Source organism: Aquarana catesbeiana, linkage group LG12, assembly GCF_042186555.1.
Source record: "Aquarana catesbeiana isolate 2022-GZ linkage group LG12, ASM4218655v1, whole genome shotgun sequence".
NCBI classification, from domain to species: Eukaryota; Metazoa; Chordata; class Amphibia; order Anura; family Ranidae; genus Aquarana; species Aquarana catesbeiana.
In genome coordinates this window covers 181,809,047-181,826,023 of record NC_133335.1, presented here as the reverse complement: position 1 = coordinate 181,826,023, position 16,977 = coordinate 181,809,047, and the positions used below count along the sequence as shown (strand labels likewise).

The 16,977-nt window shown below is 42.8% G+C and overlaps 1 protein-coding gene across 1 annotated transcript in view; it reads right to left on the bottom strand.

Moving 5' to 3' along the window:
- Nucleotides 1–16,977, bottom strand: part of ZNF335 (zinc finger protein 335) — a 142,534-nt gene that overhangs the window by 26,035 nt on the left and 99,522 nt on the right. Inside the window, exons 11-14 of the mRNA XM_073606265.1 lie at nucleotides 14,306–14,324; nucleotides 11,204–11,320; nucleotides 10,580–10,656; nucleotides 3,205–3,365 (exon numbers count right to left, since the gene is read on the bottom strand). Of these exons, the coding sequence (XP_073462366.1) occupies nucleotides 3,205–3,365; nucleotides 10,580–10,656; nucleotides 11,204–11,320; nucleotides 14,306–14,324 (374 nt within the window). The remainder of the gene's footprint in view (nucleotides 1–3,204; nucleotides 3,366–10,579; nucleotides 10,657–11,203; nucleotides 11,321–14,305; nucleotides 14,325–16,977) is intronic.

The following is a 16,977-nucleotide window of genomic DNA, read 5'->3' as shown; positions in this document are numbered from 1 at the left end:
CCAAGTGTGCCCGAGATATAGGGCTCCAAATTCGGTTCAGAAAATGTCAAGCACTTTTCTGCAGCAGAGAATGACATTTTCCAAACCGAATTTTGGGCCCCGTATCTCAGGGCCACTTAGTGCTAGGAACTCTAGCTTTGGATATGTTGTGGTACTACTAGTTCCACTGGGTTTGCACACCAAATTTGGGGTTCCTAGCACCAAGTTGCCCCAAGATACGGGGCCCCAAAGTCGGTTCGGAAAATGAAATTTTTTGCTGCAGAAAAGTGCTGGACTCCCAATATAAGCCGGGGGTGGGCATTTTCAGCACAAAAAAAATGTGCTGAAAAACTCGGCTTATACTCAAGTATATACGGTAACCTGTAAAAAAAATTAAATCGTCGCCTATGGGGATTTTTAAGTACCAAAGTTTGGCGCCATTCCACAAGTGTGTGCAATTTTGAAGTGTGACATGTTACTATTTTTTTTTTTTTTTTTTAATGCATGAAACTTTTTTTTTTTTTTTTTTTTTTTTTTTTAAACACGCAAATTCTGTGTGAGATAAAAAGTTGCAACGACCGTCATTTTATTCTCTAGAGTCTCTGCTAAAAAAACATATAATGTTTGGGGGTTCTGTGTAATTTTCTTAGCAAAAGAATTATGATTTTTACATGTAGGAGAGAAACATCAGCATTGGCCTGGTAGTAATGCTGGGTGGCACAAAGCTGGAAGTGTACAGAAGACCTCTCAAATACAGAGAATTTGGGATCATCACTGCATGGACAATAGGAATCACTGAAGTCTCCTAGCCACCAGTCAGATTTGAACCTGTTTTCGTAGTATGACCAATAATAAGGGAAGCATAGGCTGCATGAAATACACACCAAAGGAACCAGTGAGGTTTTCTCTGGATTCTGGCTGAAGTGGATAATAAAAAAATTCAGATAAAGGTTAACTAAGTGAACTTTCTGACTTTTGCATAGTTGTAGTTTTTGCTGGATATCATTTGCAGCTCAATAATCAATTTCCACTGCTGCATGGAACTGTCCTTTAAGACTAATTGAAAAATTAGTACACAATAATCATGTGTATTTTCTTCAACTGGAAGTATAACTTTGATATTGTCGGCAGTCATCACAATTGCTGAACTCCAGGCAAACAGCTTAATACACAGGTGAAATACATACACAGAAGCTGTTTTTCCTGGAAAGGGTGTGTTTTTCTGTCCTGAGATATACACAGCTCTGCCACACAGCACAACCCTGTCTGAAGGCTGGGTCACTCCAGATGTAGCCAATGTGTTTTCCTGCATCAAAAACTCATGGACCGTGTTTACCATGGATTCCTATGGCCCTAGTTCACACCAGTGCAGTCAACAAAAATTACACGTTGCATTTATTCTGTTAGGAACATATCTGGAATGCGGCAAAACAAATCAAAAACACACTGGAATGCACATGTCCTCAATTGAGATAAAGAAAAAAAGAAGGAAAAAAAAAACGCATTGGATTGCATCCAAAAACATATTAAAAATACCACGGAACATCAAAAACACGTCAAAATGCATCCGGAACACACAAATTGGGCTGTGAAGTGAACCAGCCCTGAAATGGAAGTGACCTAAATTTTTCCCTGCTGTATTTATAAAACTAACAAACATGTTATACTTACCTGCTCTGTGCAAGGGTTTTGCACAGAGCAGCCCTGCCGGCGCTCCTGGCTCCTCCCCTTCATTGGGTGCCCCCACGGAGAGCCACTTTTTATAGGGACACCTGTGAGAGAACGCTCCTGAGTCTATTGACACAGCAGCAGGACTCGGCCCCCACCTCCACGTTACTGGATTTGATTGACAGCAGCGGGAACCAATGGCTCCTTCTGCAATCTATCCAATGAGGACAGAGACAGCAGCTGGAGCTCAGGTAAGAAAATGTGTGTGTGTGTGTGTGTGTGTGTGTGTGTGTGTGTGTGTGTGTGTGTGTGTGTGTGTGTGTGTGTGTGTGGGGTGTGTGTGTGTGTGTGGGGTGTGTGTGTGTGTGGGGTGTGGGTGTGTGTGTGTGTGTGGGGTGTGTGTGTGTGGGGTGTGTGTGTGTGTGTGTGTGTGGGGTGTGTGTGGGGTGTGTGTGGGGTGTGTGTGTGTGGGGTGTGTGTGTGTGTGTGTGTGTGTGTGTGTGTGTGGGGTGTGTGTGTGTGTGTGTGTGTACGTGTGTGGGGGGTGTGTGTGTGTGTGTGGTGTGTGTGTGTGTGTGTGTGTGTGTGTGTGGGGTGTGTGTGTGTGGGGTGTGTGTGTGTGTGTGGGGTGTGTGTGTGTGTGTGTGTGTGTGGGGTGTGTGTGTGTGGGGTGTGTGTGTGTGGGGTGGTCTGGGGGGCAGCTGCAGCAAAGAAGGTTTTTTTTATCTTAATGCATAAAGTGCATTAAAGTGAGAAACCTTGAGACTTTACAATCCCTTTAAATAGCACGTATAGGTCTTGTTCCGCCCTAAAGCAGGCCATACCCGTGGTGGAAGAAAAGAAAATTGCTTTATTCCCCATCAATACATTCAGTGTTGATGGTGGAATCCCTCCCTTCCGCTATTGTGTTCTGCCAGCGGGGAGCCTTCCCTCCTGGCAGAACACAATGCTTAGTGTTGCCGGATATAGCCGGTGGCATTAGAGTTTGGGAAAAACACGACAAGGAGGGTTGTACACAATTCGATTGATGGATCGACTTATGTACAACCAGGGTGCCCATACATGGATCATATTTGGCCAGTTCCTGCCAGCTTAAGTCTGACTGGACCATAAAAAAGGAAGCCTGGGCTCATTAGTCTCTTCACCTATTAGCATGCTCCTTAATAGCACTGGCTCCTTGTGCTGTCTCTCCCTCATCCAGTCTGAGCAGGAACTGGAAGAGGCTGATACAATGTCAGATTTAGTTAGTTAAACTGCTTACAAAAAAAAATAAAAATAATATTGTATTAATGACTACAGTGCTATATTAAGGTACTGTAAGTCTTTTATGTTTGCCTGACGCCCAGCTTTCAACATAAGATTTTTTAAGCACAGGAAAAATGCTACTGTAATATATATATATATATATATATATATTTATATATATATATATATATATATATATATATATATATATATATATATATATATATATATATATATAAAAAGTTTGCACAAAAAGACATTGATATAAAATATAGTCTTTATATACTGTAAGTGAAATGTTGAGCACTGCACCTGCATGCTTGGTGGCCTGGTGAGACAGCAGGAAGTCCTGGCGAAATGTGTGATATTTGCACTGACTGCATTTGAATGGCTTGTCATTCATGTGAGTGAGCTGATGATTCAGAAGCTGTTTTCGGTCTTCGCACATGTATTCACAGAACTCACATTTATACCTTAAAAGGAAAATCAATATTAGATTATTCTATGACAGTAATGATCAACCTTCTAGATGATTTATAATCTCACCCATTCCTCCAAATGCAAACTTATTTTTAAAGGAATAAAAATAAATCACTTTATGCATGCCAGGTGTAATACTCAAATACAGATACTGCCTACATCAGTATTTATTAAAGTGAAACTCCAGGCATTTTTTTAAATCGTTTTGGCTAGATTGTCTAAGGGTTATAACCTCTGTCAAATTTGTATTGCTGTCTGTGTCTCCCATTGGGTGGATTTTTCATTTTCTTTGTTGCATCACTGATCTCCTACAGCATGGACCCCAGCCATTGCTGCATGGTATTTTACAGGGCAAGCTTCCTGGTGGTAAAAACAGTAAACCGTTCATAGGTAATGCGTGCTTAGACTGCCACTTGATTCCATCAGAAGCCTGTGTGACAGGATGATATCACAAGAGCACATTGGGAGACAGGGACACAGCAATGTCATCCAATGCCAGAAAGTGGCTGAATAAAGACCCTCATAGCAGAAGCAACCACATGACTTTTAAAATTAAATTATTATGTCAAAAAGATATTATTGTTTTGGTTTACATATCCTTTAACATATACCCTTTGTATACACCAGCCTGCTATTATATTGAATTATTGACATTTTTTGTGGAAATTGATGAGCAAGGGATACTGCTGCTAGCTAAGTTTTTGTCTAATAAATTTATACCCACAGCCATGAATCAAATAATCCTTCAATTGCTTCTCTAGTTGATTGGGTTTACATATATTTAAAAAGGACCAGTCATTTCCTGAACCATCCATGCTGCTTCCAGCAGGACAGCTAGGGAACAGCTCAGCTCACCCATAGGAATGAAGAGCGCCATGTCTGGCATGCGCACTAAAAAGAGAAACCAGTGATGGCATTTTCAGGGGAAAGCCTGTGCAATGCAGAACAAGGACACACAAGATTTCTCGAACAGGTAAGTGTTTAACAAGGAGCTCTGCCCTAAGAGGGGTGGGGGGTTTATTAAAGGACAAGTTCTCCAAAAGTAAAACCTGTGTCCCCCTTACCTCATGTACTCACTCTCTCAGAGGCAGGAAGGGAGACTTTAGTCACCTTTCATCCAAGATGTATCTGCTGGCTTTTAAATTTACTGTCCATACTTCCTTTTAAAGCCAGACAGAGGTTCCTGCCTCCCCCAGGCCCTGGTGTTCTGCCACTGTCAGGAGGTCCCAGCAGAGCTTCTGGCAACAGGGCTCTGAGCTGAGAACGTCTCTCTCAAACAGCCTAGAGCCTGCACTGACAGTTCCCCCTCCCTCCTATGGATGGGAAAGGAGCGAGCTGATCTGCTCCTTCTCCTCTCGCCCCTCTCCTCCTGTGTGCACAGCAGGAAGTGTGAAGCCCAGCAGCTGAATGATCAGATTCAGCTGCTTAGCTTCACACTTCCCATGGTGCACACACAGGAGGAGAGGGGCGGGAGGAGTAGGAGCAGATCTGCTCTCTTCTCTCCCATCTGTGCGAGAGAGGCGGGAGGGGGAACTGTCAATGCAGGCTCTGGGCTGTATGAGAGAGATGCTCTCAGCTCAGAGCCCTGATGAGCAGCAGTGATAGGCTCCACTGATAAACACTGATAGGTGGCACTGATGGGCGGTATTGATGAGCACCGATAGGTGGACATCACCACCACTGATACTGTAGGTGGTCATCACCGCCTGATTGGCGGCATTGATGAGCACTGATAGGTGGTACGAATAGGCACTAATAGCAGGCACTGATAGGCTGCACTGATAATCAGGGCACTGGTGATCAGTGACCTGATTATCAGTGTAAACAATGTACTGACAGTCTTGCCGGTTAATGGCTCTCCTTTCCTCACACAGACACAATGTGGGAGGAAAGGACTGCTGATCGGCAAGTCTGTTTACATGTGATCAACTGATCACATGGTAAAGGGCTGCTGTGATTGGGCCTTTTCCGTGATCTGTGATCAGCTGTGTCGAAAAGACAGCAGTAACAGAGCGGGCTGGATGCGAGCTCCTGGGGGCATGTGGGAGGCAGGGTTCTGGGAGGATGTCCATGGTCGCCCACACAGAATTGGAAGCCTGGTGCTCAGATGGAAGGGGGAGGGGGTAAGAGGGGCCCTTCATGGTTTCTTGCACCAGGGCCCTGAAAGTTCTAGTTGCGCTTTTGATGCCAGGGATTGGAGTGTAGGCAGGCAGACATAGAGGGGTAGAGGCAGGAGGAGGAGCAGATCAAGCACTCTCTCCTCACCTGTATGTGTGGAGGGGAACTGTGCTGGATTTGGGCAGTGTTAGAGAGACACTCGGCTTAGACAGTACTTGGTTACTTGGGGAGCCAGTCTAGTCTAAATGATGTGTCTTGGGGAGCCAGTCTAGTCCGAATAATGTGTCTGGGTTTCAGGGGGTCTGAAATCTGGACACAGGATTTAAAACCTGGACTGTCCCAGTAAATCATGAACAGATGGCAACCCTGGATAGGAACTCGCTGATAATAGTTAATAAATTTGTACAATATTTATTTTTATTTTATTGTAGCTCCTTGAACTTTGCCATTGTTATCAGATTAATATTGAATACACAGAAGTGTGAGGGACAATGGGAGCAGATCTATGCCCATACGAATATAAATGTCAGTCTCCGGACTGTTAGAATATTGGTCTACACTGGATGGACCAGCTCATTAGGAGAACATACCCGATACTGGTCGACATTAAAGTGTTAAGGACAACTGAATCCAAGGTCATTGAGAATGGAGAAAATTTAAACATAAATTGGAACACATGCAGACTTGATGACAGAAAATCAATGCATTTAATCCTACAGAATATCTATCTGTTGATATATTTTATTGGGAAGCAGTTAATGATCAATTTGAAGGAAAAGAAAAACTGCAAATATCTAATATTGTATTAACTAAGCTATAATAAAACACCAAGTCAATAAAAATGACCTTGCAGTAACACCTGCTGAAAGCACATACACAACAATAAAAATAAAGAAAGATAATGAGGCCTCCAGTAGAGGGAAAAAATTAGGGTTGTAAAATATAAGGCACCGCTGACAGGTAAATCATCTAAAATACATTACACTAATAAAGCACAAAAAACAACAGGCTCACCTGCAGATAGGAGAAACTCTGAGCAAAATGAGTTGGTAAAAAATGATTAATCAGTATGGGGGGTACAGAGTAATCAGAGTAACAAGTGGGTGGTAAGAAAACTCAAACCATTGTGTATTCTAACAAAGAAGCAGTCACATGCTCTGATAAAATATAAAGCTGTAAAGTGTAGGTAACCCTTAAAGAGACCCTGTCATCAGACCATTCACTTCAACGACAATCCTCCCAGATTATATGTGCATGTGTGAAAGGGGCCTAAAAGACATGTGAACACACACATACACACACTTAATGACAAAGAATTCTCAAAGCACACAGGTAGAAAGCAGAGCTGATATTACATTCTTTAACCACATGCTTACTAGGCACTTATACCCCCTTCCTGACAGTCTAATTTTCAGCTTTCGGCGCTGTCACGCTTTCAATGACAATTACGCGGTCATGAAACACTGTACCCATATGATATTTTTATAATTTTTTTGAGACAGATAGAGCTTTTATTTGGTGGTATTTAATCAGCACTGGGTTTTTAATTTTTTGCTAAACAAACGAAAAAAAAATCTTTTTTGGTTTCTGTTAAAACATTTTGCAAATAAGTAAATTTTTCTCCTTCACTGATGTGCACTAATGAGGCTGCACTGATGGGCACTGATAGGCAGCACTGATGAGGAGGCACTGATGAGGAGGCACTAATGGGCACTGATAGGCAGCACTGATGGGGCTGCTCTTATAATCAGGGCACTGGTGATCACTGCCCTGATTATGTGTGTACACGCCCCATCTGGATTGTGTTTTACTGATTTTCCTCTCCTCAAGCTCTGACAGCGTGTGAGGAAAGCACTGCCAATCACCAGCAAGTCTATTTACACTGCGATCAGCTGTGATTGGACACAGCTGATCACGTGGTAAAGGGCCGCTGTGATTTGCCCTTTACCACGAACAACAGAGCAGCGGTGTAGCCATCTTTTGGCTATAGTATGATAAGGAAGTGGTTAAAACACCCTAGGGGGCATTTATTAGGCAAAATAGCAACACAAAAATGCACATTAGGTGGCCCTTTATTTAGCAAAGTCTGCAACAGTTTTTTTTTTGTGTATTTGTGACCCCTGTGCCTGCAATCCTGAGCAGCCAACTGCGACAGATTTGCAAAGTTCAGAGACACCATTTATTGCTAAAGATGTTACAGAATTCAGAAATTCAGAATTAAGAAGTGATCAGGGTCAGGTTTTAGTCTGTCACTGTGCTACTTTAGAGCAGCTGAGGAAGGAATTTATTAATCAAGTTGCAACCTTGTAGTAAATCTGTCACACAATCTGTACCACCTTTCTATGTAGCATCACCTTACTGCTAGCCTATGGTGCATGGCCAGAGCAGGGTACCTGGCTTATTTCTGGGTTTTGCAAGATGCTGAGAATGCAGAATGGTACCATGGACAATGTAACTCCTGTATGCATGCACAGGACTTACACCATCATTGGGTACTCAATCAAAGACAAGAAAGGTGCTGGACCTGGGAGAAGAAGAGGTCGTCAGCAGCAATGGTGCAATGAGGGCGATTGCGGTTCTCACATTCCTGGAGAGGAGTGCTATGACAAGGAAGTCTGCCATGAGTACAAGTATGCACATCATATTTGTACATTATGACAATAGCCCACCCACCACAAAACAGGTAAGTTTTGCTTTAACTAGTCTGTAAATGCAACTTGAGCTACTTTTCTCTGTAAACAGCAGGAGCTAAAGAGAAACTGGAAAACATGAAAAAGCCTAAGCTCTTACTAGCTGGACACAAGAGTGCAAATTATTAATATTCAGTATTTCATACTTGCCAGAATAAAAAAAATAAAATAAAAATATTATAAATGTTATTATTTAGTGCAGACTATATTAAATAAGGGCATAGAAAACATCTATACATTTTTAGAGAACGTAAGCCAAAAAGAAAAACCTTCAGTTCACAAAATCAAAGTCTATGAATCTTCAGAGCAAATCAGGGGCCATTTAGTATCGTATACTGTTTACTCATGTAAAACAATAATAACTGGAGTCCAGATCTATTGCATACATTGCACATATACAATATGTGGAAAACAAACACTTGATTCAAGGCACCTTGGAAGGGGGGGTCCCACTCCAAACTAGAAGAGACCCAATATAGGACATAGCACTGGTTAAATGGTGGCCATATACAGTATAATCAGCATTGAATTGTGATGGATTAGCAGGACATAAATCATATTCTTGAAATGCATGCATTAAACACACTTGAGCCAGTATGGGCAAAATAATCTGCTTACAAAAGACTATAAAGCAAGCTTACTTATTTAGTGGTCCCTCCAGCTGTTGTTGGTTTGCTATTTAAAACCTACATAAAAAACTGAAAATGTGTTTGTGCATTGCTAGTAAATGATGTATTAAAGGATATATGCCTGAGCTGGGTATATCAATGTAAAACCGAGGACCTGATGCATTTTTGAGCAGGAATGCTTGAAATCAATCGGCAATTCCCAAAGCAGCAGCACAGGCACTCAGCATGGGCTAAAGAGTACACACAACAGAAAGAGTACACTTTAGCGGCTCTACCATTTAAACTGTTGAATGACAGGAAGAGGGGTTTAGAGCTGGGGAGCCTATTAATCCCATGCAGAAGGATACTTACCTTATCCTGTGTCGAAAACAGTGCTGTGCTAAAACCTAACAAGGTAACCAGCTACTGGTCCTGAAAACCTATCATCCACATAGAATAAGCATATAGCTCCCAACTGTCCCTGACTTTGAAGGGCTGTCCCTGATTTGGAACAAAGTCCCTCTTTTCTCCTCATTTGTCCCTCATTTTGGTCTGCTCTATATAGTTTAATATTAAATGTACTATTTATCTTTCAAAAAGTGTTTCCCAGTGCTAAACCTTTCACCCAGTTTCTAAACTGCTGAATTTGTAAATTTCAAAAACCAGTATAAAGTAGTGGTAAAAAGAAAAAAAGAAAAAAGAAAAAAAAAACACTTGTGGGTTTAACTAATCTGGGGCCGAGGGGAGGAGTCCGGTAGGGCAGGGTTCCCCAATCCCCAGGCCGCAGCCCACGGCCGAGCCGTGGCTTGTTTGCAGCCGGGCCATGAAGGCTACACTGTCTGACGTGCCATGTCGGGCAAGCAGAGGGATGACATATCTCACTGTCTGCCCAGAACACTGCTCTTGCGCCCACACAGCGGGGCCGTTACATTGCTGGAGGTGAGGCAGAAGAGCAAAGACATTTTAGTTATTTTAAAAACAAATTATGGGTTTACAATCACTTTAATTCAAACAAGGCTTTTCATAAAAAGGAGATCCAGCATAGGACAGGCAAAGGAAAATGGAGAAGAGTAGTTTTTCCCTCAATAAAGATTTTTAAAATCAATGACAATATTTCTTTGGAGTCATAAGGAACTGCTAAGGGACCCAAGAGTACCTTTACCAGGTAGTATCAGTCACTGGTGGTTTAAATAAAGGCTTGAAGGAGCTGATAGGATGCACCCACTTCTTAAAGTGGAACTAATTTTCCATCGATTGTTTGTACCTATAGCTAAGCCTATAATAAAGCTTAGCTATAGGTACTGTAAATATCTCCTAAACGTGCGCCTTTTAGGAGATATTTACTGCATATGCAGCTGATGACGTCATCGGTACATGCGCTCTAAATGAACAGCCACCCGTCACACGGCTCTGGCCAGTCACACATCCGGAGTCCCGTGGACCCGGAACGAAGATGGGTGAAGATGGATGTGGCCTCCAGCTGTGACAACAAGGCCTTCGTTTGCAGGTAAGTTTCACATAATGTGCTAGTATGCGATGCATGCTAGCACATTATGCCTTTACTTTGTAGGTCAGGGAGAAAAAAAAAGGGGGGGAGGCACTTTTCTTCCTCTTTAACATTGACAGGACAGCACCTGATGTATTTTGAATACCCACAAAACAGTGTAGAAAATGTTTTATATATATATATATATATATATATATATATATATATATATATATATATATATATATATATATATATATATATATATACACACATATATATCTGTCTCAATGGCAAAAGGTTACCTGCTCTCCTCCACACAATGTAGATGAGTCAAAAGGTGCATCTTAAAGGTGTAACGCTTCTTAAAGGCTTTACCACACTGTAAAAAGACAACACAACACAGTTGCTAATTATGCGTTTAAATATTTCAAAGCGATGTTTCAAACAATTTTAATCAGATTTCTTTTTTTTAAGCTTATGAAAAAAATATTTTAATTATACAATTTCAATTATTTATATAAAATCTTGTTTTTACCAACAAACATGTTTATAAGGTGCACCCACGAGACAAGATTCACAAGCCAGAATGGGTTTCTAAATAGCAGAAGCTGTTCAAATAGAGACTGAAAGTCAGTACGGTCCTGTCTGAACAAAGCAGGCAGGGAAGCGGAGTGAAGGGGAATCAGTCATTGTCATTGAACTTAGCAAACAACAGACTTTTATAGTTAAGCATTTAAAAAAAATGTAAAAAGGGGCCAAAGGCACAACCTGCTGGCTGGAAATGAAAATTCAAAACATTTCTAATCAAAATGTAAAAAAAAAATACTTTTTAATTCTACCATCAAAAAGGAAATATATACAAAACCACTGTGAATTCCCTTTTGTAAAACAAAAAATAAACTAAACTAAAGTGGTTCCCTAATTACCTTGTCACACATATGTGGCTTCTCACTGCTGTGTGATTTTAAATGTTGTGTCAGCCTCTTCTGCATGTTATATACCCGACTACAGATAGGACAAGGATAGGTGGAACTCTTTGAAGTCTGCATTGAAAGAAGAACATAGGTGTGAAATGAAAACAAGATAAATAAACCAACACACTAATATATCTAACTTCAAAAAACACTGGATGAGAGAGTCATTAGCCATAACTCAATGTAGGGTGAAAAACATCAAACTCAAACTCTTTATTGAACCACATGTACAAACAGATATACAACTCAGGGGACAATCACCCCTCCCTTTGGAATTCAGGGCTGGGTAAACTGTCCAATCAGCAAGGAGAGCTCTTGGGGAATCACCCCCCCCCCCTCTCCACCCCACCCCCAGTCCACATGCCAGGAACACAAATACAAAACATCCATCTCATAACACATTTCTCCTGAGGCAGACAGACACAACAGAACAATGGGACACAGCCACACCCCAAACGATCCCAGCAAACAGTTCACAACAGCATGAGACAACACACAATATATACATATATACAACATTCCAGTGTGGCTGTACAGTGAGTCTGACTAGCACAGATCAGTCTGGGGTTCTCGGTCACCCTGTTCCTCTAATGGACACAGGGGGATTTACACATAGGAGGGGCCGGGGGAGCTGGACACAGAGTTTCCAGAGCTCTCCAAGGTGTAAGCTGGGTTCCTCAAGCCCCCCACCCAAAGTGACTCCCGTCACACTGAGCTTTAGGCCTCAGTCATAGAGACAAAGTGAACTCCTGTGAATTCCTGCAACAAGTATACAATGGATGGCTCAGCCTGTATAACTGAATGACAGGTCGAAAGGAGCCACAGATCTGATGTAAGCATTCTTCTGCAGGTATCTGTACATCCAGTGATCAGGACTTGTTCACATGTATGTACTACAACGTACACCTGTGCGAAAGGACATGTTTGTCCACATAGGGATGAACAGGTGTTCCATGCATCCTCATGCAGGCACTCCCATTCAGTGCCTATCTTTGCAAGTGCAGGTATGGCCCTTAACACACACCGTTTGGCTTTAGGGCCATGCACACACACAGCTGTCAATTGGGAGCAGCGGCTGTGTCAATGCAGTCGATGCATTCTCATTGACATGAATGGGACTGCCTCCCTGAACACCTGTGCATCCCCATGCAGGAAAACATGCCCATGCACAGTGCCTTGAAAAAGTATTCATACCCCTTGAAATTTTCCACATTTTGTCATGTTACAGCCAAAAACGTAAGTGTATTTTATTTGGATTTTATGTGATCGACCAACACAAAGCGGCACATAATTGTGAAGTGGAAGGAAAACGATAAATGGTTTTCAATTTTTTTTTTACAACTAAATATCTTAAAAGTGTGGCATGCATTTGTATTCAGCCCCCCTGAGTCAATACTTTGTAGAACCACCTTTCGCTGCAATTACAGCTGCAAGTCTTTTTGGGTACGTCTCTATTTGCACATCTAGAGTGACATTTTTGCCCATTCTTCTTTGCAAAATAGCTGAAGCTCTGTCAGATTGGATAAAGAGCATCTGTGAACAGCAATTTTCAAGTCTTGCCACAGATTCTCAATTGAATTTAGGTCTGGACTTTGACTGGGACATTTTATATTGTAGGCCTGTAATTCTTAAGAATAACTCACTTAAATCTGTCCAAACAAGAGACTAGTAGACATCCCGGGTATGGTAAAGTTTGAAACACGAAATCATAAATGATAATAGCATAAATAACTATAAATAATTATAAAAAAATAATATAAATAATAATTCTTTTTTTTTAAATAATATATTCAAATCAAAAACACTGAAATTTGCTCAGTCGCAGAATCGTCGCTGTCAGGTGACGAATTTCCCCACGAATCATTATCACTCAATTCTGCAAGTGATTCTAATTCACTATCGCTGTTTTCTAGCTAGTCTAAAACCACTTTTGACGTAGAGGGGTGCTTTTTAGATGCCACGGACGTTCTCAAGTTTCCAGGCAGAAAGAACAGTATATATAATATAAAAGTGCAGGCAGGGCACTGGACAAAGCACTAGGGACAAAAGGGAGGTGAAATGGTTTGATATAGTAATGTAATCTTACAGATTACAGTGTATTGTATGCGTTATGTTTTGTGTACTTTTTTTAATTTGGCGACGGGGTCCGCCCCCCCATGCGTCGCGACGCTCGCAGGGAACGGAGGATACAGCGGGGGGGACATCGCAGAATCCTGGGGACAAGGTAAGGTAAGGTAAGTAACATGTACCAGGATACTGCGATGCAGTCCCAAGTGTGGCTCTGGGTTATCGCTCTTGGTACTGAAAACTCACCCTGAGCCACACTCGGGAATACCGCCAGGGAGGTTAATGCTCTCCTTGCCCGGCCTGTCAGTTTTGGTGGATGGCAATGTCTTGGTAGGTTTGCAGTTGTGCCATACTCTTTCCATTTTTGGATGATGGATTGAACAGTGCTCTGTGAGATGTTCAAAGCTTGGGATATTTTTTTTATAACCTAACCCTGCTTTAAACTTCTCCACATCTTTACCTGTCTGACCTGTCTGGTGTGTTCCTTGGTCTTCATGATACGGTTTGTTCACTAAGGTTCACTAAGGTAAGGAAGAGGGCTTCACAGAACAGCTGTATTTATACTGAGATTAAATTACACAAAGATGGACTCTATTTACTAATTAGGTGATTTCGGAAGGCAGTTGTTTCCACTAGATTTTAGTTAGGGGTATCAAAGTAAAGGGGGCTGAATACAAATGCACGCCACACTTTTCAGATATTTATTTGTAAAAAAAAATTGAAAACCATTTATCATTTTCTTTCAACTTCACAATTATGTGCCGCTTTGTGTTAGTCTATCACATAACATTCCAATAATATACATTTACGTTTTTGGTTGTAACATGACAAAATGGGAACATTTCAAGGGGTATGAATACTTTTTCAAGGCACTGTATATGAGGCCTTACTGGCTGTTAGGGACAGTGATAGAATCTATCTGCATCTAAGGGGTGGACTTTCTGTATAAAAAAAAATTTTGAAAAGTTTAAAGATGGATCATCTTACCAGCAAAGGTTGCTTCTTCCTGAAATACAAAAACAGCAAAATGAGAACAATGTTTCCCGTATATTGCAAAAGCCACTCCTGGTCACAGTTTTACCCAAGACGAATCATACATGGTTAGGTCAGTGAGCAGGCTTAAAGCTGAACTCTAGACAGATATATAAGCACACAAATCAATGCAGCTCTATATTCATTAACCACTTCAATACCAGGCACTTAGACACCTTCCCGCCCAGGCCAATTTTCAGCGCTGTCGCAATTTGAATGACAATTGCGCGGTCATGCAACACTGTACACAAACACATTTTTTATCATTTTGTTCCCACAAATAGAGCTTTCTTTTGGTGGTATTTGATCACCTCTGTGGTTTTTATTTTTTTGCGCAACAAATAAAAAAAGACCGAAAATGTTGAAAAAAAAAACAAGTTTTTCTTTGTTTCTGTTAAAAATTTTTGTAAATAAGTACGTTTTCTTCTTCAATGACGGGCACTGGTATGGCTGCACTGAAGGGCACTGATACGGCGGCAATGATGGGCACCGATGAGGTGACACCAATGAGGTGGCACTGATGAGGTGGCACTGACAGGCGGCACTGATGGGCACTGATAGGTGGCACTGGTATGCGGCACTGATGGGCACTCATAGATGGCACCGATGGGCACTCATAGGCGGCACTGATGGTCACTCATAGGTGGCATTGATGTGCACTCGTAGGTGGCATTGATATGGGTGGCACTGATAGTTGGCACAGATGGGCACGGACAGGTGGCACTGATGACACTGATTGTTTGCACTGATGCCCTTAAGTGTGGCATTGCTGGGCATCACTGCAACATAATGGTGCCAATCAGTGCCCATTTGTGGGCACTGATCGTCACTGACTGGGCACATGTGGATGGCCATGGGGTACATACCTGGCCATCCACATGTTGCCCCTTCCCTGGTGGTCCTAGTGGCGATCCCTGGTGGTCCAATGTGGTGATCTGAGGGGGGGGATTGTTTATCAGCGCAGACCCCCCCTGTCAGGAGAGCCGCCGATCGGCTCTCCTCTACTCGCGTCTGTCAGACGCGAGTGAGGAAGAGCCGATCAACGGCTCTTCCTATTGACATCGTGATCATCCGTGATTGGACACGGCTGATCACGTGGTAAAGCGCCTCCGCCGGAGGCTATTTACCAAGATCGGTGTTGCGGTGTGTCAGACTGACACACCGATCCACCGATCGCCGCAATGCGCGCCCCCGCGGGCGCGCGCTGGCATGTTATCCTGCTGGACGTCATATGATGCCCAGTCAGGATAACTGAACCACCGCCCGGCCGTCATATGCTATGGGCCGGGCGGGAAGCGGTTAATAGACCACTGAATCCATTTAAAAAAAAAAAAAATTGTACTAGTGTAAGGCATCCCCATACATAAATCAGTTTTTCTCTTTCAACCAGGGGGTTGAATGAAAAAACTGACTTGATTTCCCCAACCACACATTTGAGGTGAATTCGGAAATTCTTCCTGCTGAGCTATTGACAGCTGGAATACTGGATACACCAATACTGGATACGCTGATCAAGTGGGAAAACTCCAACAGGGCAGTTTTACAGAAGTTGATCAGTAGATTGACTTCTATACAACCACCCTGCTCATACATGGATCGAAATTACTCTGGTCCCTGCTGAACTGGCTGTATTTCAATCCATGTATGGCTGGCTTAGGAATCTGATTTTGATCTGATATAAACCTCTTGCAATCCCCTATACAGTAACAATCAGACTGGAGAAGGAAGTGTCAAGACTGGGTGTGCTGCATGCTAATATGCAGACAAAGAACATGATGATAAGAGGAGAGAGCAGAATGAACAAAGAGAGGACCTCAGTCTTTTCTACCTTTACTTTCCAATATTCAGGCTGGGGTGGAGAGTGAATACTTTAAGGCCCCTTTCACACGGACGCATAGAATGATGCTTTTAGCTGCGGATTTTCTAATTTTTTACCGCAGCTAAAAGCACACAATGCTTTCCTATGGCCCCATTCACACACTGCGTTTAGCTGCGATTTAGATACATGCGGTTCCGTGCGGATAGAAAAAATAGAATTGACTGCGTCCAGGAGCGATTTAGCGCAGCTATCCGCACATAACTGCAGGTAATCGCAGTGCACTGTGTCAGCTGCGGATAACAGCGCCGAGCTGCTCATCGGGAAAGGAAAAATTATTTTTCCTTGAGGGGGAACTCCGCGCCAAATTTTAAATAAAAAACCGGCGTGGGTTCCCCCTCAGGGGCATACCAGGCTCTTAGGTCTGGTATGGATTTTTAGGGGAACCCCCTACGCCGAAAAAATGGCGTGGGGTCCCCCCCAAAGTCCATACCAGACCCTCATCCGAGCACGCAGCCCGGTCGGTCAGTAAAGGGGGTGGGGACGGGCGAGCGCCCCCCCCCCCCCCTCCTGAACCGTACCAGGCCGCATGCCCTCAACATGGGGGTGTGGGTGCTTTTGGGGAGGGGGCGCCCTGCGGCCCCCCCACCCCAAAGCACCTTGCCCCCATGTTGATGAGGACAAGGGCCTCTTTCCGACAACCCTGGCCGTTGGTTGTCGGGATCTGCGGGCGGGGGGCTTATCGGAATCTGGGAGCCCCCTTTAATAAGAGGGCCCCCAGATCCCGGCCCCCCACCCTATGTGAATCAGT